At 38.5% G+C, this 26,399-nt stretch overlaps 3 protein-coding genes and 1 long non-coding RNA gene across 7 annotated transcripts; 2 read left to right on the plus strand and 2 right to left on the minus strand.

Annotated features, from left to right (window-relative positions):
• Positions 1 to 361: 361 nt before the first annotated feature.
• LOC123875892 (ubiquitin-like modifier-activating enzyme 5) lies at positions 362 to 7,079 on the plus strand. 2 transcript variants are annotated; one of them, XR_006798222.1, is made up of 10 exons: positions 362 to 595; positions 1,048 to 1,183; positions 1,693 to 1,889; positions 2,407 to 2,593; positions 3,143 to 3,254; positions 3,856 to 3,953; positions 4,649 to 4,775; positions 5,518 to 5,588; positions 6,292 to 6,643; positions 6,850 to 7,079. XR_006798222.1 is itself a non-coding variant. In XM_045921968.1 (9 exons), exons 1-9 carry the CDS (start codon positions 459 to 461, stop codon positions 6,403 to 6,405), a joined length of 1,179 nt encoding a protein of 392 aa, XP_045777924.1. In that variant the 5' UTR covers positions 362 to 458; the 3' UTR covers positions 6,406 to 7,079. The 2 variants fall into 2 exon arrangements, 1 of the variants encoding a protein (XP_045777924.1); XM_045921968.1 differs by having other exon boundaries at positions 6,292 to 7,079.
• Positions 7,080 to 7,111: 32 nt separating this feature from the next.
• LOC123875948 lies at positions 7,112 to 8,049 on the plus strand. The gene is made up of 2 exons (XR_006798229.1): positions 7,112 to 7,163; positions 7,247 to 8,049. It is a non-coding gene; the product is annotated as an uncharacterized LOC123875948 (long non-coding RNA).
• On the minus strand, positions 7,863 to 24,586 carry LOC123875828 (mutS protein homolog 5-like). 3 transcript variants are annotated; one of them, XM_045921886.1, is made up of 19 exons: positions 24,582 to 24,586; positions 19,591 to 19,629; positions 19,253 to 19,322; positions 18,565 to 18,633; positions 17,296 to 17,500; positions 16,671 to 16,899; positions 16,220 to 16,390; positions 15,577 to 15,715; positions 15,076 to 15,138; positions 14,832 to 14,936; positions 14,639 to 14,735; positions 14,087 to 14,277; positions 13,776 to 13,821; positions 13,401 to 13,539; positions 11,895 to 12,115; positions 11,364 to 11,509; positions 10,106 to 10,318; positions 9,501 to 9,656; positions 7,863 to 8,127 (listed from the first exon to the last, which is right to left on the minus strand). In XM_045921886.1, exons 2-19 carry the CDS (start codon positions 19,611 to 19,613, stop codon positions 8,032 to 8,034), a joined length of 2,379 nt encoding a protein of 792 aa, XP_045777842.1. In that variant the 5' UTR covers positions 19,614 to 19,629; positions 24,582 to 24,586; the 3' UTR covers positions 7,863 to 8,031. The 3 variants fall into 3 exon arrangements, with proteins under 3 accessions (XP_045777842.1, XP_045777834.1, XP_045777848.1); XM_045921878.1 differs by lacking the exons at positions 19,591 to 19,629; positions 24,582 to 24,586 and having other exon boundaries at positions 19,253 to 19,508; XM_045921892.1 differs by lacking the exons at positions 18,565 to 18,633; positions 19,591 to 19,629; positions 24,582 to 24,586 and having other exon boundaries at positions 19,253 to 19,508.
• LOC123875928 (caveolin-3-like) lies at positions 20,263 to 24,065 on the minus strand. The gene is made up of 3 exons (XM_045922037.1): positions 23,733 to 24,065; positions 21,514 to 21,693; positions 20,263 to 20,974 (listed from the first exon to the last, which is right to left on the minus strand). Exons 1-3 carry the CDS (start codon positions 23,811 to 23,813, stop codon positions 20,786 to 20,788), a joined length of 450 nt encoding a protein of 149 aa, XP_045777993.1. The 5' UTR covers positions 23,814 to 24,065; the 3' UTR covers positions 20,263 to 20,785.
• Positions 24,587 to 26,399: the final 1,813 nt, after the last annotated feature.

Below are 26,399 nucleotides of genomic sequence, written 5' to 3' on the forward strand. Positions count from 1 at the left end.
TATAAAAAAGTACGCTCTGTGATATTTTTAGAATATTCTCATCTATATTTTTATTCAAGTTAACTTTTATAGATAAGTGCTTTTGAATCGTCAAAATAATTTAGTTACCACTGGTTCGGAATTCCGTTCCTACCGAGAAGAACAAGCAAGAAACTCGGCGGTTGCTCTTTTCGAGTGTTCAATTTATAATCAAATGATTAACTAGGTACTTTACTAGTTACTCATATTTTTATGTAGAATACCTTGAGCTTCAAGTTAAATAAGTTGTCCGAAAGAAAAAGTAATATAAATGAACGCATCTATTTATATAACGTGTCAGTTTGACGTTTAGGTACTCTGTGGTTTGACGCGTCAGTTGTCATTGACGTGTGATGACATTTGACAGTTTGACTCTATTGTATAGTTAGACTTGTGTTTTAGAGAATTTCTTGTGAAAATCTTCAGATATTGTATTAAAAATGGCAACTGTAGCAGAATTACAGAAGAGAGTACGTGAATTGGAAGCTAAGCTAGCCGCTGCCCAGGGAAATGCCGGCCCAGTGCGTCAGAAAATCGATGTAATGTCGTCGGAAGTTGTGGACTCCAATCCATACAGGTATTTTGATGATACTGCAACATATGTTACTGGAGTTTATATTAATTTAAAGCTTTAACATGCTCATTTATACAGCTAACTATTTAGGTAGTTTTTATGCTACCAACTATCATTTTTCTGTATTTAAAGTTCGGTACTTTAAAGCCCTTCGGTACTTTATAGGTACTGTAGCAGACACAAATGTTGTAATTTTTGGAATATTTTAGTTAGTTCCACCGAATTAAAAATGAAAAACAATACGTGATGTGTAATATAGATAATTTTCATTCAATATTTGATGAAAAATGGGAAGCACTGTGGTAGATTCACAATGTTACTTACTAAATAGAACCAGCAAGAAACTGCCATTGCTATTTCCAAAAATTCAAATTCAAATTATTCTTGAGGTCTCTAGGTCCAGAACTTTCTTGCTACTGTGATTACATGGTAGATTTTGGTAAACATGTTTTCAGTCGTCTGATGGCACTCAAACGAATGGGCATAGTGGAGAACTATGAGAAGATAAGAGAACTATCAGTGGCTGTGGTGGGAGTGGGGGGAGTGGGCAGTGTCACTGCTGAGATGCTCACAAGATGTGGGATTGGCAAGGTAAAAAAAATATTTTTTAGTAAATGATATCCTCACTTGTAGTCACTTGTAGTAGTAAATGGCAGTCTAGTAAGTAAATTTCTCTCTTCTAACATATAATTGTACCTAGTCTTATTTTAAAACCTTATTTGATAATATTATGTGCATTTAATTATTTTATTTTTGAGGTGTAAAGTATTTTGTTCATTCAGTAGATGAAGTTTGGCAGTTGATTTTACCCAAAGATATTATAAAATTCCAGATAGGCAAAGCTCATAATATACTCATATTTTAAAAATTAAGAAAAATTGTCTCACATGTGTGTTACACATGTGCATAACAGCACTTGCTACATAAATAATGGTATGGTGTTTCATATCTTTGTGTAAAGTATGTGCGAGTATGATTTACAATAACGCAGATTTTACCATTGATCTAAGCATATTTATTACTTGGTCCTAGACTTCAAAACTATTGTTTGCTTTGTAGTTTCATCTGAAGATATGATTAAAATAGTCATTTTGTTTCAGCTAATCTTATTTGACTATGACAAGGTGGAACTAGCAAACATGAACAGGCTATTCTTCCAGCCTCACCAGGCAGGTCTGAGCAAAGTGGATGCAGCAGCTGCTACCTTACAATCCATCAACCCAGATGTTGTCATAGACACCTACAACTATAATATCACCACAATGGAGAACTTTCAGAACTTTTGTGACACTATAAGGTTAGTTCCTTTCATTCTGAACAGGCTTCTAACCTCACCAGGCAGGTCTGAGCAAAGTGAATGCAGCAACTGCTACCTTACAACCTGTCAATTAAAACATTATAGATACTTTCAACTATAGTATACTACGATGGAAAACTTTTGAAGCTTTGTGACCTTTTGAAGCATTTCTGAACACTCTTCTTCCAACCTCACCAGGCAAGAGCAAAAATATAATGAGGTGTTACAAGCTATCAACCCAGATGTAGCTATAGACACAACTATAATATCGCTACCATGGAGAACTTTCAGAAGTTTTGAGAAACTTCTAGGTTAGTTTCTTTCTGAACAGGCTTCTAACCTCACTAGGCAGGTCTGAGCAAAATGGATGCGGCAGCTGCTATCTTACAATCCATCAGCCCAGATGTTGTTATAGACACTTACATCATTAATATAACAACAATGGAAGAGATTTTTTTTTAATAAATTTTGCAAATTTTTTTATATGTTAGGCTGATTAAAAATATCATTGTTTTAGCACGGGCAGTCTAACAGGTGGCCCCGTAGAGCTGGTGCTGAGCTGTGTGGACAACTTCGAGGCTCGCATGGCCATCAACACAGCTTGCAATGAGCTCAACCAGCACTGGTTCGAGTCGGGAGTCAGTGAGAATGCAGTGTCGGGCCACATACAGTTCATTATACCTGGGGAGACGGCGTGCTTTGCGGTAACTTAAATACTTTTTGACTTACTATTCACATTATTATATCACTTATTAACATGAAAACTAAGTATAACAATTTTTTTTACAATTCAAATATGTAATATAATGCCTAGTGCGTAGTATAATTTCACTGGTGCTTTAGCTATTATCACACAATTAGTATCTTACATTTGACGACCTGGTGGTAAGTGATTATGCTGTCTAACTGTTTTCACTAAATCCATATCCCTTTGGTTTCTCCACGGCATCGCACCGGAACGCTAAATCGTTTGGCGGTACGACTTTGCCGTTAGGGTGGTAACTAGCCACGGCCGAAGCCTCCCACCAGACCATACTAGAAAAAAAATTATAAAATTCCAAACCCCTGCCGAAAATCGAACCTGGGACCTCCCATAATAAGACCAGTGACTACAGCGCTTACCACTGTGCCAGGGAAGCTTCTAGATAACATATAGACATCAAAAAGAGGCTCAAAAGAACCAAGCCAAATTGTTTCAAATCTTGAGATGAATTTATCTGGGAGCAAAGATTAATAAAACAAATTTTCCACAGTGCGCCCCACCATTAGTAGTGGCTTCCAAAATAGATGAGAAGACGTTGAAGAAGGAAGGGGTCTGTGCCGCTAGTTTGCCCACTACCATGGGAATTGTTGCTGGTTTCTTAGGTAAGGAATTCCCCTTAAAAAGATCATAGTTCTACAATAATTATTATAGATTACTAGATGATGGCAGTGACTTTAGTGGCATGGATTTAGGATTTTGAATATCACATATGACATCCCAATTTTCCGGATAAATAGTTGCCTATATCCCTATATGGGATGCAAGCTATCTGAGTAGCAAACACGCGACTTCGTACACGTGGGTTTAGGTTTATTTAAAAATCGCATAGTGGCTCTATGATTTTCCGGGATAAAAAGTTGCATTAGTCCATTTCCAGGATGCAAATTATTGTAAGCTATCATTGCCAAATTTTTTCAAAATCGGTTCAACAGATAAGCCATGAAAAGCTTAAACACACTTTCGCATTTATAATATGGATATATGTAGTACTTTTCTTAATGACTATCTTAGTTGTACACAAATTCTGATCCAGACTAAATTAGCTGGTTTTAAATTAGTGCTATCTCTTTCCATATGGCACATTGTGAAGAAGATAGCAATAGCTTTAAAAGAGCTGCCCATACAGTTAACTACAAATCTTATATTTTTCTATTCAATAAAAAAAAGTGTCATTATTTGTACATGTTTAATCTTTTGTTTCAGTACAAAACACACTAAAATACTTGTTAAATTTCGGGAACGTCAGTTACTATTTGGGATACAGCGCATTGACAGACTTCTTTCCTACTATGACTTTGAGGGTAAGAAAATAGCTGAGATTAACTGATGCCTGCGACTTCGTTCCCGTTTCCCGTGGGAACTCTTTGATTTTCCGGAATAAAAGTAGCCTACGTGTTAATCCAGGGTATAATCTATCTCCATTCGAAATTATAGCCAACTCAGTCCAGTAGTTTTTGCATGAAAGAGTAACAAACATCCACACATACAAACTTTCGCGTTTATAATATGTATAAGTGGGATTCTTTAGGCTTTTGATGAACTCCCTAGTGAACTAGTGAGTACTGTAGTTTTATAAGTGAGAGGTTTTAGTTCCAATGCCCAGCCGGAGCAATCGAACTGACTGACTGACTTTGTTAGAGGAGCACCCAAGCGCGAAGTTTCCAAAATTGGCTTCTAGATTGGCATTTCTAGCTGTCATTTTAGTCTTTGGGATTAAAAATTGACTATTTATTTTCTCTCTCGTCTGGCTTTACAAAGATTAGCAAATGTCAAGTTTGGAGTTATTTACAAGTTAGGGAAACTATATAAGTATGGACTTCGTTGTGCCAGCGCTCGCCGACACACGCGCGGCACCCCTTTAGCGCTTCCCAGTCAGTTCCAGCACCAAAACACCAGTGAAACACAAAACCCGGCCACTTTAAACAAAAAAAAAAACACTCTAAAAAGGCACAGAGGAAGTCCAAAAATTGACTATAGATGCTTATATTGTTTGCAGCCTAACCCCCAATGCGACGATCAGTACTGCCGCCAGAGACAGACGGAGTTCAAGGCTAAGCCGGTGGTGGAACTGGCCACCGAGGTGACGGAGGACGCGAGCCCCATACACGCGGAGAATGAGTGGGGTTAGTATCATAACCTACACTAATGTTATGAAGAGGTAAAGTTTATTTTGTTTGTAGAAAGTTGGAAGTAATATCTGGAACTACAAAACTGATTTTATAATTTCTTTGTCCAATGGAAGGCTACATTATTCCTGAGTGACATTTTATTTCCAAAAAAATTAGTGATCCCTGCGAAAATTGTAACAAGCTACCCGTACGAAGCCAGGGCGGGTCGCTAGTATTACATAACAGATTTCAACTTAACTTTTAAAGGCCGGCAAAGCATCGGCGGTACCTCTGGTGCTGCAAATGTTCATGGGCAGCGGTAATCACTTAACACCAGGTGACCCGCCTGCTCGTTGCTCGCTATTTTTTATAAAAAAAAAACTACCTGATGCTCACGACTTCTTCCGTGTTTTTTTTCTCTATATCTCTTCTGTCTGTGATCAGTGTTTGGACTATAAATAGATACTACTACTGTTACTACTACAGAACTATAGTCCAATAGACTTCATTCGTGCGGATTAATTTTTTTTTAAATCTCTTGGGAACTCTTTGATTTTACAGGATGAAAAGTAGCCAATGTCATTCCCCAGGTCTTTAAATATAACCATGCAAAAAATCACGTCGATCCGTTGCTCCGTTGCGACGTGATTGTAGAACAAACCAATATGCCAACAAACAAACACACTTTCGCATTTATGACATAGGTAGTGATTGTTAAAGTGGAACAATTTTATGAATATGCAACAAATTTTTACAGGTATAAGTTTAGTGGACGAGAATTCGCCAGAGGAAGAAACGCCCACCCTCAAACTTGTGGACGGTGTACAGGTGCGTTACAAAAACAGGACGTGACATTGCAGACACAGTTCAATTCAAATCTATACATATAATAAAATTGTAGAAAAGTGGTGTCTGTACAATGAAAATATATAAAAAAAAAGTAGCAGGGGTTGTTATTATATCGATGCCGAACCCGAAATTGTAATTAATTTTTTTTTGTCTGTTTGTCTGTGTGTTTGTGCACGCTAATATCAGAAACGGCTTATTCGATTTAGATACGGTTTTCACTAATATATTGTAGTAAGCTTCACTTAACATTTAGTGTTTATTTCATGTCAATCGGTTCATAAATAAAAAAGTTATGTCAATTTAAACGGTATATGTAATTCAAAATATGCTGCCCGAAAAGTCACTATTCCATGCGAACGAAGTCGCGGGCACAGCTAGTCATTTATATATTTGCTCAAATGCAGGTTAACATAGAAATTACAATTCATTTTAGTATCACCACATTTGCCATGCAAATATTTTACATAGGCACCTATCGTTAAATGCGAACTGTACAAAATTTACTACATAGTCGAGTTGTCATGATTCTGAGCAAAACTACTGTATCGATTTTGATGAATGAGGTGTCAATCGATTCGTTATTATGGTCTGGGTGACATGGGCTACATGGAACCGATTTTGTCGACCAAGACACGTTTTAGAATCTATGTGATGACAATAAAGATGGATTTTATCTCTCCAGGTGGCGTACAGCATCCCCGTGGATAGCAGCACTCCTGAGTCCAGCACGGGCGGCGCGGTGGCGGCCTCCGAGCTGTCCCTCGAGGAGCTCATGCAGCAGATGAAGTCCATGTGAACAGGTCCGAAGCAGTAAGACAAGTCCTAATTAAAATTACCGGTCAAGTGCAAGTCGGACTCGTACACGGAGGGTTCCGTACCAAAAAATAAAACTTTTTAATTTTTTGTGATGTCCAAAATCACAAATACATGGTTTTCGGATTTTTCCTTTTAGGTTGGTACCTACTAGTGTTTTATACTACCTGCCAAATTTCATGATTCCAGGTCAACGGGAATTAGTCTATAGGTACGACGAAGTACGCGATCGTAGTGTTCCATGACTTGAGGTACAGAGTTCCGTACCATCGTACACAATTGTCTATCTATAACGGTTCACGTGATACAGTCCGCTGACAGACAGACGGACGGACGGACAGACAGCGGAGTCGTAATAGTCCCGTTGGCACCGTTTGGATGCGGAACCCTAAAAAGGTTCGGTTCTTCTTATTTTGTATAAAATAAGGTTCGTTTTTTCGTAAAATTATTCCCATTTGTAAATCAAAATTACTTGGGGTTCGGTTAAAAAATACAATCATAGTTGCTTCCTTAATTTTTTAAATAAAAATGAGTGAGATTATGTATTCACAGAGTAGGTAACACAAGTTTTGTTCTGGATGTCCCGTCCAGTAGATTTTAAGTTATTAGTTATATTAAACTAACAATTTGGAAATCGGCAAAAAAAGTTATATTTTGATTATTTGATTTGATATTTGATTATTATTAGTATTTTGAGTTTTGGGCCCCAAAATTATTCATTTTTGACAGCCTGAATTTTGAGTTTTTTGATTCACTAAAAATCTTAATTCGAGATAAATATAACTTTATATTTTTAATATTGTAAACGCCAATTTGAAATTAAGTGTAATGAATAAGTAAAACAGCATTTTCAGCAGTGCTTGAGTTAAATGATTAAATGTGCTAGATGTTATGCAAGGCTTATAAGCTTTTGTATGAGTGAAATATACACATGTCATATTGTTGTGTTTTAAACATTATGAATCTAATTATAATTATTGTTAATTGGGCACCCTATCGTAAATTTTTTATTGGTAAATTTTTTATTAATCCTATACCTATGCTATTTTCATACATCCTTAATTCCAAGCAATTTAGTTTTCTTAGTTTTCCAAGTTGAATATCATTTAAATTTTGCTAATTTAAAACACCTATTTAATCTATCATTTATTTATGATGCTTATCAGAACATTTGTAGCATAATATTTTATCACAAGTGTGTAAAAAATTGAAGGCGAAAGGTAAACAATTAAAATACCATAAAAGGCATAAATACTTTATTTATACTTATCTATTAAATAAAAGGTTAGATAATGTCACAAGTTTATAGATATATTGATATGTTTGCAAAAAGTTAATTTCTGGCACTTATCGAAAATGATAGAGATAAAATGATGTCAAATAACATAGGACCATTATTAAAAATTCCATACATTCCAATCTCAGTTGTTATAATTTTTAAAAACGCTAGTTAGTAAGTTGTATGTATGTAATGTAGTAAATTTTTTTTTACAAATTATTATTATAAATTAAATTTTATATTAATATACCTATTTATTACATTGTTGTTGCTAGTGCTAAGCGAATGGAATATCATTGTGTTTTTAATATTAAACGAATTTTATATCAATTAAATATCTTCTGTGAGCAGCGTGTTTTTGATTATTTCGGTCACATTTCTCAGTTTCGATATTATTTTCTTGTCAGGCGGAGGTAGAGCGTTGTTCTGAAATCATAAAATGTTTTTCTATCAATTTTGATTTATATAACAATTAATTTGTTTTACATTACAATTATTAAGATAAGCTGTGACGTGATAGCCTAGTGGTTAGGATGTCCGCCTCCTAATCGAAAGTCGGGGGTTTGATCCCGGACGCGAACCTCTGACTTTAGGAGTTAAGTGCGTTTTATGTAATTAAATATCACTTGCTTTAATGGTGAAGGAAAACATCTTGAGGAAATCTGCATGCCCGAAAGTTTTCCATTTAGTTTACAAAGGTGTGTGAAGTCTGCTAAACCGCACTTGGCCACTATGGCTTTAACCTTTCTCGTTCTAAGACGAGACTCGTGCTCAGTATATACGTATAACTTGAGTACCTTCAAGGCAAGAGCGAATAGGCATCTTCTATTCAACCCATGAAGCCCTAAGCAATCTGGGTGGTCTACTCGGTTTCTGGAGCGAGCTTGAATGGCTGGAGTGAAGACTTCGGCGGGGAGGGGCAACGCACGCACAACAGATGGAAACGTTTAAGTGTGGAAACCAGCCCAGAAGAAAGACCTATTTATATCGCAAAAAAAATGTATGCGAGTGCTAGTCAATATTAAGCAACGCGATAGCTGTAGGCCACACTTCATAGATAAAAAAATTCTTACACTACCTAGCATCTACATAATGGAGACAGCGTTATTTGTTCGGAAAAACATGCATCTATATAAAAAAACAGAAATAAATACAAATCAAAGAGATACTCGGAAAATAAATAAACTAGTAATACCATATTATAACCTTAAAACTATAGCCCGAACCAGCCCTTACTATAATTCTGTAATAATATATAATAAACTGCCAAGAATTATAACAGATGAAACTAAGGATACAATATTTAGAAGAAGGCTAAAGAAATGGCTAGTACAAAAATGTTTCTACAGCGTGAAAGAATTTTTGAACGAATAGACCTCAATAACACGATATAGTTATAAAAAAAAAAAAATATTGATACATTTTTAAAGATTGACTAATAATATAATTAATAGGACATAATTAGTTAGGAATTGCCATAACATTTTTTTAATTTTAATTTTTTAATTTTTTTTTTTTAATTTTAATTTTTTAATTTTTATATACGTGACATTTTATTTATATGTAATCACTTTGCAGCGCCCTGACGGGGCTTCATGTTGTAATATTATAATTATTTTCTATTATGATGTAAAACATGAATGCAAATAAATAAAGAATAAAGAGAATAAAGAAGGCATCTATGACAAGCGCTCTCCAATTTGGACCAGCTCATCATTGTCTGCTTGTCGTCGAACGCAAGCCTATCTTCCTACCACCATCCTGCATGGTGTCGATGGTAGGTCGTGGCGTACACATACCGTTATAGCCTCCAAGAGCTCTCTAGCTCTGTTCACTATGTGCGTGTGCACGCCGCTGCTCTCTGCCACTTGGTGCGCGAAGCTGGACTCCGAGCTGCCTTCCACCACGCGGAAAAGGAACACCGGCTCGCTGTCCTGCATCATGTACTCGAACCTCTGGGGTGGATACGAGCAGACGTTACTTCACGGACGTGCGGATACACAAGGCATGACAAGCTTAAGCCTCCGTTTATATCTATAGACCTATTTTTACTTAGAAGCCACCTCACAGCACAAACAAAAATATTATTCCATACGGCTTCCTCTAAATGTTTCTTGTATAGTCGATCCTATCCTGTGTTTAATTCCAAAAAAAAATCGCAAAACTTCTTTGCCCAAGAAACTGACTACAACTACACCTCAACCCCATCTTAGTTTCATAGGTACAATCTCATCTTTGTGCAATAATAAGTCAAAATCATAGTGTCATCCCGTCCGCTGGACCCCTGCTCTTGCCAAACTCGTCCAACGTTACCATAAACCGGACAATGCACCTGTTCACAAGAGCGAGTCCGTCCATCTCTGACATGCACTTTCCGAGCTCGTCCACTATGCACAGGACTCACCATGAACCGGACGACTGGCGTGTCCACGATGTAGTCGTGCACGTTGAGGAAGTGCGTGGACAGCAGCACGTGCGGGCAGGTGACGCCGCGGAACAGCAGCGTGTTGAGGCACGCGGCCAGTAGCGCGAGCCCGTCCGTCTCGCCCGTACCCTTGCCGAACTCGTCCACTATGATCAGGGAATTACTGGACGACTCCCGTACTGCTAGCGCCATCTTGAAAAAAGTTTTTTTTTTTTTTTCTTCTCTCGTCTGGCTTTACACTGATTAGCCAATGTCAAGTGTGTAGTTATTTACAAGTTAGGAAAACTATATGTATAAGTATGGACTTCGTCGGTGCTGGCGCCCGCCGACATACACGCGGCGCCCCTTTCGAGCGCTTCTCAGTCAGTTCCTCGGTCAGTTCCACCACCAATAAACATCAGCGGGACACAAAAACTGGCCACTTCTAACAAAAAAACACTCCAAAAAGTCACAACACGCGCGCCAACAAACGCCACCACAGACAAAGTCCTGAAAAAAGTTTAATGGGTGACAAAACCAGGCCATGAAATGGTATCCCAAGCTGCAACTTCCTGAGCTCCTTAGTGGTATTCCTGGCTGCAGCATCAGATCATGGGCTCAACAAATGGTGGTGTCAGTCAACCTATGAAACGAGCGCAAACATCAGTTTCGTAGTCCCATTAAATGAGAGTGGACCTGATTGCTCTATCCTCATCCATTCGAACTCTTTGAGGCAATCAGCTCCAACGTCCCTTATCCGGACCTGTCTTTCATGATCAGGGGATTGCTTGATAATTCCTTTATAACCACTAAAATGGACGATGAAGTCTTGAAGTTACTATGTAATAAAATTTTCTTCGGCATACACAGGAGTATATTGAACGGTAGGGCTATAAAATAAAAAGCAAGCGTTTATAATGTAAAATATGACGTCAAGACTTTGAGATCTACTGGGTAGACAGTCTTCAAAACTATGAACCAGAAACATGATAGAGTGCTCTTTCAATACTTCCAATCGTCAAACAATGAGAAAAATTGCAAGCAAGAGAGATAATTTGGACAGTGAGGAAGACCACTTTAGATTCTGAACTTCTGAAGAGTTCCAAATAATGTTTTCCTTTGGAAAATTTGGAAGATGCAAGAAAATGAGAATTTTGTTGACAAACAAGAAATGAGGTTCTTAAGATGAGAATGGTTGGATAAAATATGAACGAGTTGATAAGGAAAGCGGACGAAAGGTAAAATAAAAAGGCCTTACCTGTCTAAGATCAATAAGGAAGGCCGACATATGCGCGGCAATACATTCCGTGGACTGGATCCGGGAGTAAATGTGTTCCACTATCCCTATTGTCGCCGACTCCGCCGGAACGAAACTGCCTATGTGTGCCAAGTATACTATTAGACCTGGACAAAGTTAAAGCTATTAAAGCCATTATACAGGGTGTAACCAGAATGCTAGCAAAAACTTAGCGTTATTATTATACTACCTTACCATAATCCAATGCCAATAACCGTTTACCTTATCTAAGTTTTAGTGATTTAGTATTTTTAAAACCCGCATTGTGTAGCGTGCAAAACTCGGGTCAAAGCCCCACCTACGACGTCGCATTGACTTCGAGTGATCTATTTACGGAAAGTTCGTTGACCTCTAGCGTCAGTCAGATATTTTATTTGCAATATATTGCGAGCTTTTAAAAAGATATTCGTAGTTTTTTTTTCATGGTGTCTTTATCAGTGATCATCAGTACCACAAAGTACATTAGGTAGTTAGTCAACAGATTAGACTTACCTATCTGTTTCATATAAACAGACTTGCCGCTAGAATTGGGTCCAGTCAAGATCTTGACAAGCCCCGCTTCCTGGCTACTCTTGACGTCATTTGGCACAAAATTGTCCATAGTAGTGATGTGCAGCGGGTGTTTTCCTTGAACTATGCTTATTACTTTGTCTCTGGTTAGAGTTGGTTTTACGAAGCTGTACTCTTTGCATACTTTCGATATTGTGATTAGGCTGTGGATAATATTTTTAAAAGCGTTTTATTAGATTCATCATCATCATCATCTGCCTGTGGACGTCCATTGTTGAACGTAGGCCTTCCCCAATATGTAGTACGACACCCGGTCCTCAGCCTTCCTCAACCAATCACTTCCCACCAGCCTCTTTATCTCTCTCCATAGCTCGCTGAACGACTTTGAGCTTGTGGACGAGGCTGTTTGTCTCGGTTTTAACATTATACGTGAGGACGGGTTTTATTAGGTTCGTCATCATCATCCACCCATCACCGGCTTACCACTTGAGAAGGGCGACTGACATGGATATTCTATCGCCCGATAGGAAAATGATCCTCGAATCGTTAGGCAACTCACACTATTTATGACTCGACTCAGGGAAACTGTACTATAGAAAAAAAGAAAGAAAAGTACCTACCCGGCAAACAACTTGAACGCGATTGGCTGGCGAATAGCGGGTGGACGTGATTGGTTGATCAGCCATTGGTTGTTCCCTATATTACACAAGGAACCATAAGCTTAATTTGCTATAATCCGCTAAACCAGACAAATCTATTTGGTACCACCCAGCACCACACAGATCCCTAAACCACTCGACGCACATTTCACCCCGACACCGGAGCATCCTCAGGAGATGAAGACCTTACAATGCCTAATTGCAAAAGGTCTAATTTAATTGCTAATTGGAAAGTTTACACCTCCTGGGGATGCTCCGGTGTCGGGACGAAACGTGCGTCGAGTGGTTTTGGTATCTGTGTGGTGCTGCGTGGTACCATATAGATTTGTCTAGTTTGGCGGATTACAGCAAATTAAGCTTTTGGTTCCTTGTATGCCATGGACTAAAAGCTGTGATAGCCTAGTGGTTAGAATATCCGCCTCCTAATCGGAGGTCCGGGGTTCGATCCCGGGCACGCACCACTAACTTTTCAGTTATGTGCGTTTTAAGCAATTAAATATCACTTGCTTTAACGGTGAAGGAAAACATCGTGAGGAAACCTGCATTCCTGAGAGTTCTCCATGTTCTCAAAGGTGTGTGAAGTCTGCCAATCCGCATTGGGCCAGCGTGGCGGACTATGGCCTAAACCCTTCTCATTCTGAGAGGAGACCCGTACTCAGTAGTGGGGCGGAAATGGGTTGATCATGATGATGCCATGGACTTCCGCAAAGTAACGCGTTCTTCTATAACTACAACGTTCCCTAAATTGATCCTTGCTTCCTGGATTCGCCAATATTCGCTCACTAGTTTGCCGGGCATTACAAGACGTACATCTTATATTATGTCTTACCAGTCCAGTTCAGCGCAGATATCTATGGCAGCCGCGAGGGTGTGCAAGTTCTCCAGGATGGTGGAGGTGAGGCGCATCATGATGCGAGTCTCGTGCGCCACTATCTCGGGGTACGTGTCTCCTATCATCATGTCCAGTTCTACAACAGTTTAGTTTAGTTCAGCGCAGATATCTATGGCAGCCGCCACTAGTGAAATTTGGTATGCAGATAGCTATTATGATTCAGACACCAGCTAAGAAAGGATTTTGAAAATTCATCTCCTAAGGGGGTAAAATAGAGGTTTAAAATTGTTGTAATCCATACGGATGAAGTCGCGGGCATCAGCTAGTGCAAGCTATAGTTCGCCAAAATAAACAAATCTAAAAGAAAGTTACCTTCACATCCTTTACTTTTGTAGTGAATGTAGTCATTATTTTGAAACTGCAAAATAATAAAATTAGATAAACGATTCGCGAACGCCAAGGTAACGAACAAATATAATAAAATGAATTTCTTGAAAATCATAAAATCAATAAATCTTTTTGTTCAGGACGTTGTTAGCCGTAGGAGAAAGTTTTAGCGTGAACTATTGTACTAGCGGCGCCATCTATCATGGAACTGTTCAACTATTTACATTTCTATGTTCCATTTAATAGTCATATCGATATAGTAAATTGGATGCTTTTACTGACGAACCATAAATTACCATAAACTTCATATTGGGCAGCTCCTTTTGTTCCATAGTAAGGTTATCGGCCCAGGCTTTGACACCGAGCAAGTAGCCGAGGTGTGGCATGTACAGCATCGCACACTCCTCTATGAACGGCGGCAGACGCTCCAGCTCTACCCGGGCTGTTTCCGACATCAGGCCGTGGAGACTGGCCATCGTTTGCTTTTCTACAAGTTTTACAGTTTTATAGACTTACAAATAATGGGTACGTAGAGTTCAGAATAATAGTAATTACTACAACTTTTGTGTGACAGACGTGTGCAATGGAAGCGTCCTGGGCCCATAAGACGTCCGCTGTGAAAGCATGCTGGGTCCATAACCTGTTAGATATGGCGCAATGGACCACGTGGTCCGGGAGAAAAGAAATAAAACGGTCAGCGTCAAGTCATAGAGTATACTTAATAGTATGGGGCGAGCTAAGTAGCGTTTATTTTAAACCAAACACTAGTTGAAATCATACTTGTTATGTGTGCGCGTGTTTCTGTGTGGGATTGTGTTTTAATGTTCGCGTTTATCATAATAACTCACTCAAATCAAGATCGTGATCTACGCCTGCCTTCACTGTAAACTTGCCTTCTGATTTCGTTAGATCGAAATCGATTATTCTATTCATGTATAGCGCCATCTATAAACAATTCAGTGAATTCCTAATTACTTAATATTTATCAATATATTTGATAGGCAAAACGATTATTTTCGAGGCGATCTGTAAATTACTTACCTCGTACAATTTAGTTGTGTCGTAACTGGCTAGTCGATCTAGATATTCTACGTTTTGTCCTGCGTTTTCACACAACTCACATATGAGAACCACATTGTAGAGAGTCTGTTATCGCAACAATTTTTAAAAGATTAACAAAAAAAAAACTAAATATTATTATATCCAAGAAACAATGGAATGTGTGGTTTAACAAATTATCCTTTGAACTCAATTTAAAATAAAAAATTATCTAAGTCATACTAACATTATAAAGCGACTTCCACTGATATGACTTTGCTGACAAAGCCTTTATTTTTGCAAGTATTCCCTGAAAATGAAAAATAAATCAGCAAACTAAATCAGAAACAGAGGGTTAACCGTAGAAACAAGCATAACTATGAATATAAAGATCACTAGATTCTAGAAGATCTCTTGTGAGATTGCTGATAGTTAATGAAGAGTCTACTAAAAGGCTTAATATGTGTGTTCTAAGAGAATGACAGTCATATACCGAAATTCTGTGAGAGCAAATCTTGCTATATAAAAAGGAGTAATCTTACTGCTTACATTCTTGATGAACAGCGAGACACAAATAGCCGTTATGATGGAGTCACTCTGATGCCACATGAATACGCCACCTTACCTTGGTCATGATTGAGCGTCTCTAGGTTCTTCATCGCGTGTCAAAGAATTATCCTAACGAATATTTGACGCTAGCACCAAAGTCATGATAAACAGATATGTACCTAGTTCAGACATGTCTTACATTAACATTCCTGATGAACCTTAGCGATGCACAGATGTTCCTCATGATGGAGTCGCTCTGAGGCCGCATGAAGTACGCCACCACATCCTGGCGACGCTTGAGCGTCTCCAGGTCCTTCGTTGGGTGTCGGAGGAGAATTCTAACAAATACAATCCAGCCGCCTAAACAATTTATAGTTATTTGAGGTTTAAAGGGATCTTATGCACTAAGAGCCAGCGCGTGCCAGATCTTTGTAAAAGCTGAAAGTTTCTTTTCGTATTGTCCTCAACACGGGGAGGAATGATCAGCGACTATGAATTTTAGATCATGATGGCTTTGGGAGATAACAAGTAATAAAGGTGTAAAAAACCTTACATCAAAGTATTTATATAAAGTCTAATTGTTTTTATATTTTCTTCGGGATAGTACCTATTAGAAATCACGTCATGCATTGCCAGACACTTAGTATCATGGCAACCCCCTGCCAGACACCCTTAAACTTTTAAACTTTAGGGGTGTCTGCCAGGGGGTTGCTAAGATAGCCATAGCAGATAGGCAGAGAGCTGCTGATTCAGGCAGTGCAAGACCGTGGTGTGAAAGTCCTTACAAGAGACCTAAGTCCAGTACTGGATGTCTATCAGTTGTATTGATGATGATGACCCACCTCATTCTCCGATGTCCAACTTTGGAGGAGCATTTACTGAACAGCTGGTAAAGGCTCAAGCCCTCCTTGTTACTGCCCTGAACGCCTTTCTTGAAGCCACTCGGATGTGATAGGGAGCTGAACACTTGTAACCCTCTGTACGTGTCCTCATCCATTGCTACTATATCAGCTCTGGTGGGACAAAATGTGTTTCTATTTGGCATTAAATAAATTGGGCACATGTTTTATCTAGAACCAATATTCTACTATCTAGTCTGAAGTGATGAGCTATAAATCTTTTTAGTGACAATGACTGCAGGTTACCTCCTACTGATTTTTATCCATCGAAGATACGATTTTTTTTTTTACTTGAATTTTTCATATTGATTGACAAAATTACTTTCACCGATAATGCGAATATTTTTTTCCGCTGTTAGACGTCCTGTTAAACAAATTGAAAGGATCTACTCACAGTGAAATCCTGGTCAAGCTCATGAACTGTGGTTTTCCATGCAAATCCATGATAAGATTTGACCAATTGAGGTCCAGGTATCTCAGCAAAGCACCCAAGGCGTGAACTGTTTGAGTTTGGGCGAAGTCTATGACAGTGCGCAGGAACACCATACGCTCCTCGTCTGAGCAGTTGGGCGGCTCATGGGGTAGAGTGAGAGACTGGATGCGCCGCTTGCAAGCTTCGAAATCTTTTGTATAGAGAATGGAGAAAAAGTTAAAACAGTTATTATAACAAGCCATCTCGATTATTCTTTGCAATACATCTTGAACGTTAGTTTAAACCGCGCCTAAAATGTTTGTGGTAATATCGTAGGTGTCTACTGTCTATGACGGAGCACATGTAGTATTCCTACATGTGCTCCCCATTTTGTAAGACATTTAACTAATAGATATTTCCTGTTCTGCCCCGAAGCTTACCATTGTCGGGACTGGGGTTGCAAATGCAAACTTTAGACATAAGTAACTAGGTCTCTTACCCAAAATCTTGTTCCACCTATATGTGAAATATTGCACATGAAATGAGCGACAAGCAGTTCGAAGGATATAATGCAGTTAACGATACCTATAAATAGATGTATACTTACTGTATTCCTTAGATGATATGAACATCAGCTTGCACTTAGTGCTCTCGTTAGTGTCATTGGCCAAGACCACCCCCTTCACGGCGCTCACGAAGGTGCCTTGACTCTTGCCGTCCAATATCAGCTGAACTGGATCCACTTGGTTGAACAGGGATACGAATATCTGATGCTCTGGAGGACGGTCTACTATTTCTTCCAGGATTTGGAGCTGTTTTTGAATTTAGAATTAAGTTGTTGTTATTAACGATTATAGATCATTAGCAACATAGATTAATTGGGTGTGTATAGGTATAGCGCATAATCACACTAATATTATATCACACTAATATTATAAAGGAGAAAGTTTGTATGTGTGTGTGTTTGTGTGTATGTTTGTTACTCCTTCACGCAAAAACTACTGGACGGATTTGGCCGAAATTTGAAATGGAGATAGATAATATCCAGGATTGGCACATAGGCTACTTTTTATCCCGGAAAATCAAAGAGTTCCAATGGGATTTTGAAAAACCTAAATCCACGCGGACGAAGTCGCGGGCATCGTCTAGTTATGTAAACGAGAAGGCACCTGCGGTAGCGGAGCGGCGCGGGAGGGTGACAGTTGTCGCAAGTTGACGAATCACTGAGCTCTCGCGTCACGTCACCCCGCTCACACTACCGCAGGCGGCAGGTAGCCAGGTCGTTATGGTTGTAATATTACGTGTATAATAGTTAACACACCAAGAGCTAACTAGACCGGAAATCAGAAGTGGGATTAATTTCAAGTGGCTTCTAAAACCCAGATACAGGATAAGTCCAGTTATTTTCCGTTCATAACTAGGTACTTCCGTACTTGTAAAACTGAAGTATTGGATGAATAACTCATCCAAGACTGAATGAAGGTGATCGATTATAATTCATATTACAGTACTAGGTAAGTAAACGGTCAGTTATTTTGGTCCGAAGATTAAATAAATCCTGAGTTCGATCCCGGGTACGTACCTCTAACTTTTCAGAGATATGTGCGTTTTAAGCAGTTAAGTGGATGATTTACCGATGAACGAAAACATCGTGAGGAAACCTGTGAATGATTACTGGGTTAGTGTCTGAAAGTTCTCCATAATGTCCCCAAAAATATTGTATGAAGTCTGCCAATCCACACTTGGCCAGTGTGGTAGACTATGGCCAAAACTTCTCATTCTGAGAGGAGATCCGTGCTCAGTAGCAAGCCGGTGATGCTTTGATGACGAGGATGATGATGACTGTGCATTTTTATGATAATATCGAAAAGCTAACCTCTCCAGTCTGTAAAGTATAACAGGCGGCTCCCAGCTTTCCAGATCTGCAGCATACTGTCAGAAGACGCTAGAATATGCCAACCAAATAGGTAAACATTACCATTAGGTACATTTAACCCTAAAGAAGTCACATTGCTAAGAAAGTCCCAGGTTTCATTTTATGAATACCTATCATCACTAGCGGTCAACTCTCCACCTATCCTCCTCCTATGGAACCACCGACCTGTCGGTTATATCCCGCACTTCCAAAAGCTGCTAAAGATCGGTCTGACCAGATCTCGGTCTAGACGGTCTCGGTGGTCAAGACGCAGTGTGTAGCCGGAGCGTAAGACATTGTTACCTGCCAACTTTCATGATTCTAGGTCAACGGGAAATACCCTATAGGTTTTGATTCCCTTGACAGATCTTGACAGATAGACAACAAAGTGATCCTATAAGGATTCCTTTTTTTCTCTGGAGATACGGAACCCTAAAAACGAATTTGCGAAAGTTAATCTATTATAAGTACCTATTAGGTACTAGGTAGTTATATGGAAAATTAATATTTCCCGAAAGTTGTGTACTTAGGTAGGTACTCAAAAGTTAATTGTGATTGTTTTGCGTGACTTGATTAATTTAAGGTTGCCCTTTTGGGGTCACTGTGCTTTTACCGGGACCATTGAATTATTATGTAAAAACTATTTTACCTCCTCAGTTTCCGATTCTTCCGTAGACTCTTTATCTGAAGTTTGCTCAGCTGATGTTTCTGGTGCATTGCTGTAATAATTTTTGAGTCCTTTTGAGTCCTCACTCGCCATTTTAGCTCTATGTGTCAACTGTCATATCAAAGTACGAATTTGGACCCTGTTAACCATGTGTGAACCGCACTTTCAAGCTACTCAACACTGGCGAAGTGCATTGTGCTGGGCTAGTACCTACTGCAAAAAGCCACCAAACAAGAAAAGAAAAGAAGAAGATATATAGAGCTAAAATGGCGAGTGAGATCTGAAAATGTACGCACTATACGAACATATACATTACCTACCTACTCTGAATCACCTTTCCCATAACTATGTTCTGATTTCTGAATATTACACCATTCTCATCCATTTTACCACAAATAGCTTGAAATAATATCAATTAGATAGGTAGGACCAATAAAATGATTTAATTTATTTACTAAAATCAACAAAAGAATACCTAATGAAAAAATTCAAACTGGAAGAACAGGGAAGAACAAAAACAAAATGGCGTAAATTATGTTTTTTTTTTTTAATTGTTACATAAGGCATGTGCTTTAATTACAAACAGCCACACAAAATAAATTTAAAAATACTTACAAATATTTACATTTAAGTGAAACAAAAAATAAAATTTTCCAGGTGCGTTAACTTATAGATTTATATTTTTCAACAAGAATCATTACTTAGTTTTGATTTTTAAAGGTAGGTATTTTGTAGTGTAGGTACCTACTTAGATACTTAAATATAAAATCTTTTTCTAACTTATTTTTAAAACATTCAAAAAAGGCACTTACGGTGTCTATTTTATTTTATTGTTTGAAATACTTAGCATAAAATATTTTATTTCCTATTTACCTACTACATAACTTCACACACAATACATCAAAAATATTTCTTTATTAAAGTAAATATACCCATGGACGTAGAAAATAATGATTCTTAGGTTCAAGTAATAAAACTAAATGCACGCAGGATTCCATTTTTGAAAATGAGGCGGCAAAAGGTTAAAAATTAGAGCTTTTAATCTGTGGCATTAAATTTATTGTAAGTATATCTACATTTTAAATACCTCGATAAACGATGGCGGCTTCAAAACAATTATTCCGTTTGACATTTTAAATATGAAACTGAAGTTACATAGTTTATGAACGCGAATGTTACTCCCGTTTGAAAAAGAACTGTGTACTCTCAAGTCACGCCGAAGGAAGTTTTACATCAAAAATCCAGTCCACACTAATATTATAAATACGAGTGTGTCTGCCTGTCTGTTTGTTTGTTTGCTAGCGTTTCACTGTTCATGATGTTCAACCGATTTTGATGAAAGGTACAGAGTAAGTTTACATCTCGAGGACGGATATAAATTACTTTACTATTATATACCCGGAAAATAAAGGGGTTTCCACGGGATTTTTAAAATCTTTCCACACTGACGAAGGCGCGGCCATCAGCTGGGGATGACAGTAATAAATAATCTGTTCTCTATTCTTCTAGAACTTTCTAGACTATCAATAGATCGCGTTCATCAGGCGCGTCGCGTCGCATGTTGACGCGGACGTGACGACAAACATGGCCGACGGCTTCCATGGTGGGCGCGACTGTGGCGGCCATGCACGACTGCACGAAGGTCCTCAGCGATGCCCAGTAGATCTTCAGGCACCGCAGACATGGTGTTGAGCACCAGATTTGCTGGAAAAAGTATAATGTAGATTAAAAATTTAAATTACCCCCGGCATGATTGTGCAATCATTACCTATCATTATGATTGCGAAGGTGTGTTTATTTATTGGTTTGTTGATTTGTTCATCAATCACGTTCACGTCGCAACAGAGCAACGGATCGACGGGATTTTTTTTTCACGAGTGACCTGGAGAGTGACATAGGCTACTATTTATCCTGGAAAATTAAAGAGTTTTCTATTTTTTCCAGGCATTTTAAAAACCTAAATCAAAACCATTTATTCATAGTAGGTTACGCCTTTTGATAGTCAGAATTGTTAGATTTATTAGATCACCACTATGGTGATAATTAATTACGTAAACTTAAAACTAAAGCTAAGAGGGTTCCAAACGCGCCCAGATCTGAGAAGAGCCTACAATTTGTTGTAGCCAGCCGGGCCAGGTATTCTTTTTACTATCCACGTGGATAAAGTCGCAGGCATCAGTTAGTATTTAATAAACCTGACGTCCCACCACCTTCTTGCTCCAAAATAACTATTAGGTAGGTACCTCAAATGCTAGGCAGGCGAACCCGCAGCCCAGCAGCACGGCGCAGGGTGGAGCGGCCACCACGGCCAGCAGGGTGTAGCATATGTTCCGGGTGTGCTTGAAGCACAGGTGGCTGAGTCGCCACGCGCATTCTGGACTCCGGGCACCTTCAGGCTCACCCACTACGTCGTCCCATACTATCTGTAACATTAAGATCATCCGTACATACTACGAAAAACTGACTATCTTTTTCTAAAATTCAATGTATGTGTAATCTATCCTGCCTGGTACCTACTGTAGTGGTTCAGAATTATCTGAAAATCCTTTCATATTTAATTTGGGAACACTGTTTGGGGTCTACGTTAGAGAGAAAGCCTACGCCGTAGAACTATTAGGGTAGACGTCATCTAAAGTGGCTTACGGTCGATGGGAGTGCGGGCACCATAAATTTAAATATATATATATATATATATATATATATATATTATAGCCATGTTAATCATGACTAATATTCCCCTTTCCTCTCCAACTAAGCGTAAAGCTTCTACTAGGAGTAGGTATGACAACAGTGCAACGGCTGAGGTTTGAACCACCGAACTTTCGGTTTCAGTCCGCTCCATAACCGTTGAGCTATTGAGGCTCTACATACTTATTCGTTAGAAGTTTAGAACATGTTACTATAAAAAGCCGCATCTATTGGAACATTTATATCGCTGGTAATGAAATAGCTAAACTAGTTTTAAACAAAAGAATCCAAAAATAATAACCACGCCATACAAAGAAAAGAAAAGAAAATAAAACATCGCAAATACACGCAAATCGCGTGACCAGCGCTAACATGTACCTAGCCCAGCACGCCAGGGCGTAGACTGTAAATGGACCTTGCCCGGCCAAATTGTTTAAAGAAAACCTTATCTGATTTTACTTGGCTCGTGTAAATCATAACGTGACTTATTAATTAATAACTACCCCCTAGGAGCTTTGTTGGTGACTGCTGTTGAATTTACATAAGAATTTTCAGCTCGATACAGCTACCTATTATGAATTACAGACTTCAGCTACTTGTATACAGGTTTTAAAAGGTTTTTTACTCATTATAGCACATCGTAAAACTGTGTTATAACCCCCCGTCCACACACTGCCCGTGTGGCTTGGGAAGAAGCGAGGAACGGAGGCAGGGACGTAGTGTGGACGTTACTCGCACGTTCCTCGTTCATGCCCATCGCTCCCTATTTGGCGGTAAGTAGGCAATAGCGCACACGCTGCCACAGTTTCGACGTCCATCGCGTTGCAAAGGCAAACGACCCTAGTGCGGTGGCGTCGCGATTGAATGCGCGAGTAGAGCAGTGTGTGGACGGGGGGTAATAGGCAAACGCTTGACCACAATCACTCTAAAATCTAGTACCTAGTACCTACCCCATTGACATGACTGGAAGCCCATGACCGCTTGGTAATGGCCCATTTACACTAATAACATGATGAATAAATGCAAATCCAAACCCTGAGCCGTTTCCGCCAACGGAACTATATTTGCATTCCGTCACAACTGCCAACGTTGCAGGAAGGTCAGGCGTCAACATGCCGACTGCATGTTGTGCAGTAATTATTATAATAGTGTTATTATGTTGAGTGCCACTTTATTGTAGGGTTGATGTACGCTACGGTGTTTTAATCGATGATGGACGGTTAACCCTCTGTTTTTGTGTCTGTGTATCCAAGTACTAGATTGTAGATCTACAGGGAAATCGAAAGGCAGAATTTTGAATTTTAGTTTTTATTAAGTTTTTTTTTACCAGACTTTTGAACAACACGGACACGCCAGCCCCATTGTGATAATAAAACCCAGTTCATACTAACAAAATCTAGAGATTAGCTGAGCGATCCATGCCTAACTAAATGACATGTTTCCTAATCATAGTACTGGAACTCTGACTGAGATCTATAGACCGCATCTTGACTTTGCTCAGAATTAAGATACTATAACGATAACTTAAAGGAGACAACTGTTATATTGCTGGCATAAACCTGTCTTGTTTTGACTGAAACTTAAGTATTAGCAAAGGTCAAAGTACCTAAGTTCTATAGGTAAATCTCAACCTAGGTAATCTTTAACGTGAAATAAAATATGTCTTCGTTTATAATTTCACACCTACCTAGTTCTGGAAACGTCAATCTTTAATGTAAAATCTCCGAGATTTTATATGTTAAAGATAAAAAAAAAAATGGATCGTGTGCGTCACCTGTATATGCTGGTTGAGTCGATTAGGATCCCTGTCTTCTAGCGTCTCCCGGATGCCGCTGTCAGGCTTGGCCTGGGCCATCCTCCCCGGGAAGATTGTGAGCCGTCGCTTGCTCTCCCGGTCATCGGGAGCCAAGACCGGCGGCGCGGATGTAGGCTCCGGTATTTCGGGTAACAGCTTGACTTTGTTGCTGATAGGTTGACAAAATTGCCGCTAAATCTACTCGGTGGAGATTACGGGTTCTTTCAAAAAAGTTCATCCATATTCTTTTCAGTCAAATCTAACTAAGCAGTTTACTTCTGCTCGAAAATCTGCATAAGTATTATACAAAGAGGCAGTAATATTTTTCTGCGAGGTCTTTATAAAGCAAATAGCTATTTACTTATCTTTTGTAACTAAGTATTTTTATTTTTACTTATCTTTTGTTGCTTTATTACTTTTAAATAAGTGTCTGTACAGAGAAACCGCACCGATATTTTTTAAAAACACAGTTTATAAAAGTTATAGGTAACTTTCCTTTCGATAGGTATTAGGTTTTTTGTAAGTTTAAACCACCGCACCCTCTGATTATTTTTTTGATAAATTATTTATTTTTATAGGAAAAACCCCGTTTTTTATTTAATTTGAAAATCTTTTTATTATAATATCTAACCCAAGTTAAAATTAAATAAATGCGTACCTATTTGCCTAAACAAAAAAATCTAGTACTTTAAAAGCTTCGCAACTCATTTAAAAGACCTATTTCTTCAAATAAGCCGGTAACATTCGTAACTGAAGCTCGCGTAAAACACGTAAGCCCATAGTAGCTCGCTCCGAAAGCTCACAATAATACTAAACACATTACGTTACTTTCTGAAAACCCTTTCAGCTGTCCTTCAAGCCCCTGTTTATGCGCATGCTCCATATTACTAACATGTTGCATTGTGGCTCACATTGCTTTATTTTTTTTTATTGACTATAGGCAAGCGCTTGACCACAATCACACCTGATGGAAAGTGATGATGTGGTCATAAGATGGGACGCGTTTACCTAGAAGGTGCCTATTCACTCTTGTTTTAAAGATACCCGGATTGTAATTGGTAGGAAACACAGATCGCGGAAAAGTATTCCAAACCTTAGCCATGCGTTTTCATTCATCCATTATTTGGAACAAATGATTTAGTTTTTCACTCTACCTGCTGGTTATAACAACTTTGAGCAAAGGCGGTAACAGGATGGATAACCGAACTTTCGTCTGTGAGTCGGAGAGCATAACAAGCTACCTATTAGTTCAATATTGAAGTGTTAAGTCAGGTCAACCATTTTCATTTTATTTATTTATTTAAACAACTTTATTGTACAAAAATGCAAAGACAATAATAAATGATACACTTATACAAATACAAAGGGCGACCTTATCACTAAAGTGATCTTTCCCAGGTAACCCGTATTAATCAATCATATTATTATCATAGAGAAAACGGTGATAGATTAGTGGCTAAAGGCTTCGGCCACCTATTTGGGGGTCCTAAAATATGGCGTGGAGTCATCGTGGAGTTCACGTAGGTAAGTTTTAACATTTACAAGCGTGCTTCAAAAAATACTAGCACGTTACCAGGGTTGATTTTTACGAAAACAAATATGAATCAAATACTTACAAATGAGTTCAAACACCCTTATAGGTAAGTAATTATTAAATTCATAGGTAGGTATTTCTCAACGCATATATCCAATGTGGTTTCTAGTAAAAGGAGTTTATTTTTTTTAACAATTACACAGCGCTGGTAATTTCAGAACGTTGCTTCTCCTACTTACCTACTCGTGCGGGCTATTTATTTGCCATTAGCATTAAAAAAATATTTATATTCCGACGTAAGCAAACGTTTTATAGAGGCCATTACTGTGTCGCGTGCAGTTGTTTAGGTACATATATACCTATTGTAGAAAATTATTTCATTGTGGACACTATAATTTCATACAGAGAGTGACTTGGTCACTAACTATGGGCTTTATAAGAAAGCTCAAGGTCTCAGCAGGCAATGAAGAGAGCTTTGCTTGAAGTTTCTCTACGTGATCAAATCAGAAATAAGGAAATCCATAGAACTAGAGTAGGTAACCGCCATAGCCCAACAGGTTGCGAAGTTTTGAAAGACATCGAACGAGTCGTAGGAAGCCTCTGGATTTAGGCGGCGCAAGTCCCTAAGAACACTATCACGTTCAACTGTGGACGTCAATTGATTCACGATGACGAAGGGGAAAAAACCTGTCAAGTGCAAGTCAGACTCGCGCACTGAGGGTTCCGTACTCGGGTATTTTCTCCAACATTTTGCACGATAAATCAAAAACTATTATACATAAAAATAAATAAATATCTGTTTTAGAATGTACCAGAATGTGGTAAACCACAGACTAGTACGAAATACTATGATAATGATGATAATAATGAAATAAAAGAAAAGTTTTAAATACAAATTGTTTATTAAGTCCACTTAATTCAATATTATGGTCTTTACAAATGTACATGCACCGTTTCGCACGGACAAAACTTTTCGCTTAATGAATATATCGTTCCATTATTTTGGGCAATTATTTAATACATTTAAGTTATACTTATTAATATTTAATGTAAATACTAAGTTAACAAGTTTTAATATAATGAAAATATGCGCCTTTTTGACAGAAAAATTT

This window comes from Maniola jurtina, chromosome 2 (genome assembly GCF_905333055.1).
Source record: "Maniola jurtina chromosome 2, ilManJurt1.1, whole genome shotgun sequence".
NCBI lineage: Eukaryota > Metazoa > Arthropoda > Insecta > Lepidoptera > Nymphalidae > Maniola > Maniola jurtina.

Bases quoted from the DNA above. Each gene is read 5' to 3' on its own strand.
- LOC123875892 (XM_045921968.1), top strand. From the start codon at position 459: ATGGCAACTGTAGCAGAATTACAGAAGAGAGTACGTGAATTGGAAGCT. The intron at 596-1,047 runs GTATTTTGATGA...ACATGTTTTCAG, and splicing joins GTGGACTCCAATCCATACAG to TCGTCTGATGGCACTCAAAC. The intron at 2,594-3,142 runs GTAACTTAAATA...AATTTTCCACAG, and splicing joins GGGAGACGGCGTGCTTTGCG to TGCGCCCCACCATTAGTAGT.
- LOC123875828 (XM_045921878.1), bottom strand. From the start codon at position 19,363: ATGGCGAGTGAGGACTCAAAAGGACTCAAAAATTATTACAGCAATGCA. The intron at 16,391-16,670 runs GTGAGTAGATCC...TTGTCCCACCAG, and splicing joins AGCTTGACCAGGATTTCACT to AGCTGATATAGTAGCAATGG. The intron at 9,657-10,105 runs GTGAGTCCTGTG...TATCCACCCCAG, and splicing joins CGCCAGTCGTCCGGTTCATG to AGGTTCGAGTACATGATGCA.
- LOC123875928 (XM_045922037.1), bottom strand. From the start codon at position 23,813: ATGGCCCAGGCCAAGCCTGACAGCGGCATCCGGGAGACGCTAGAAGAC. The intron at 21,694-23,732 runs GTGACGCACACG...TTAATGTTACAG, and splicing joins GACTCAACCAGCATATACAG to ATAGTATGGGACGACGTAGT. The intron at 20,975-21,513 runs GTACCTACCTAA...TACTTTTTCCAG, and splicing joins TCGCCTGCCTAGCATTTGAG to CAAATCTGGTGCTCAACACC.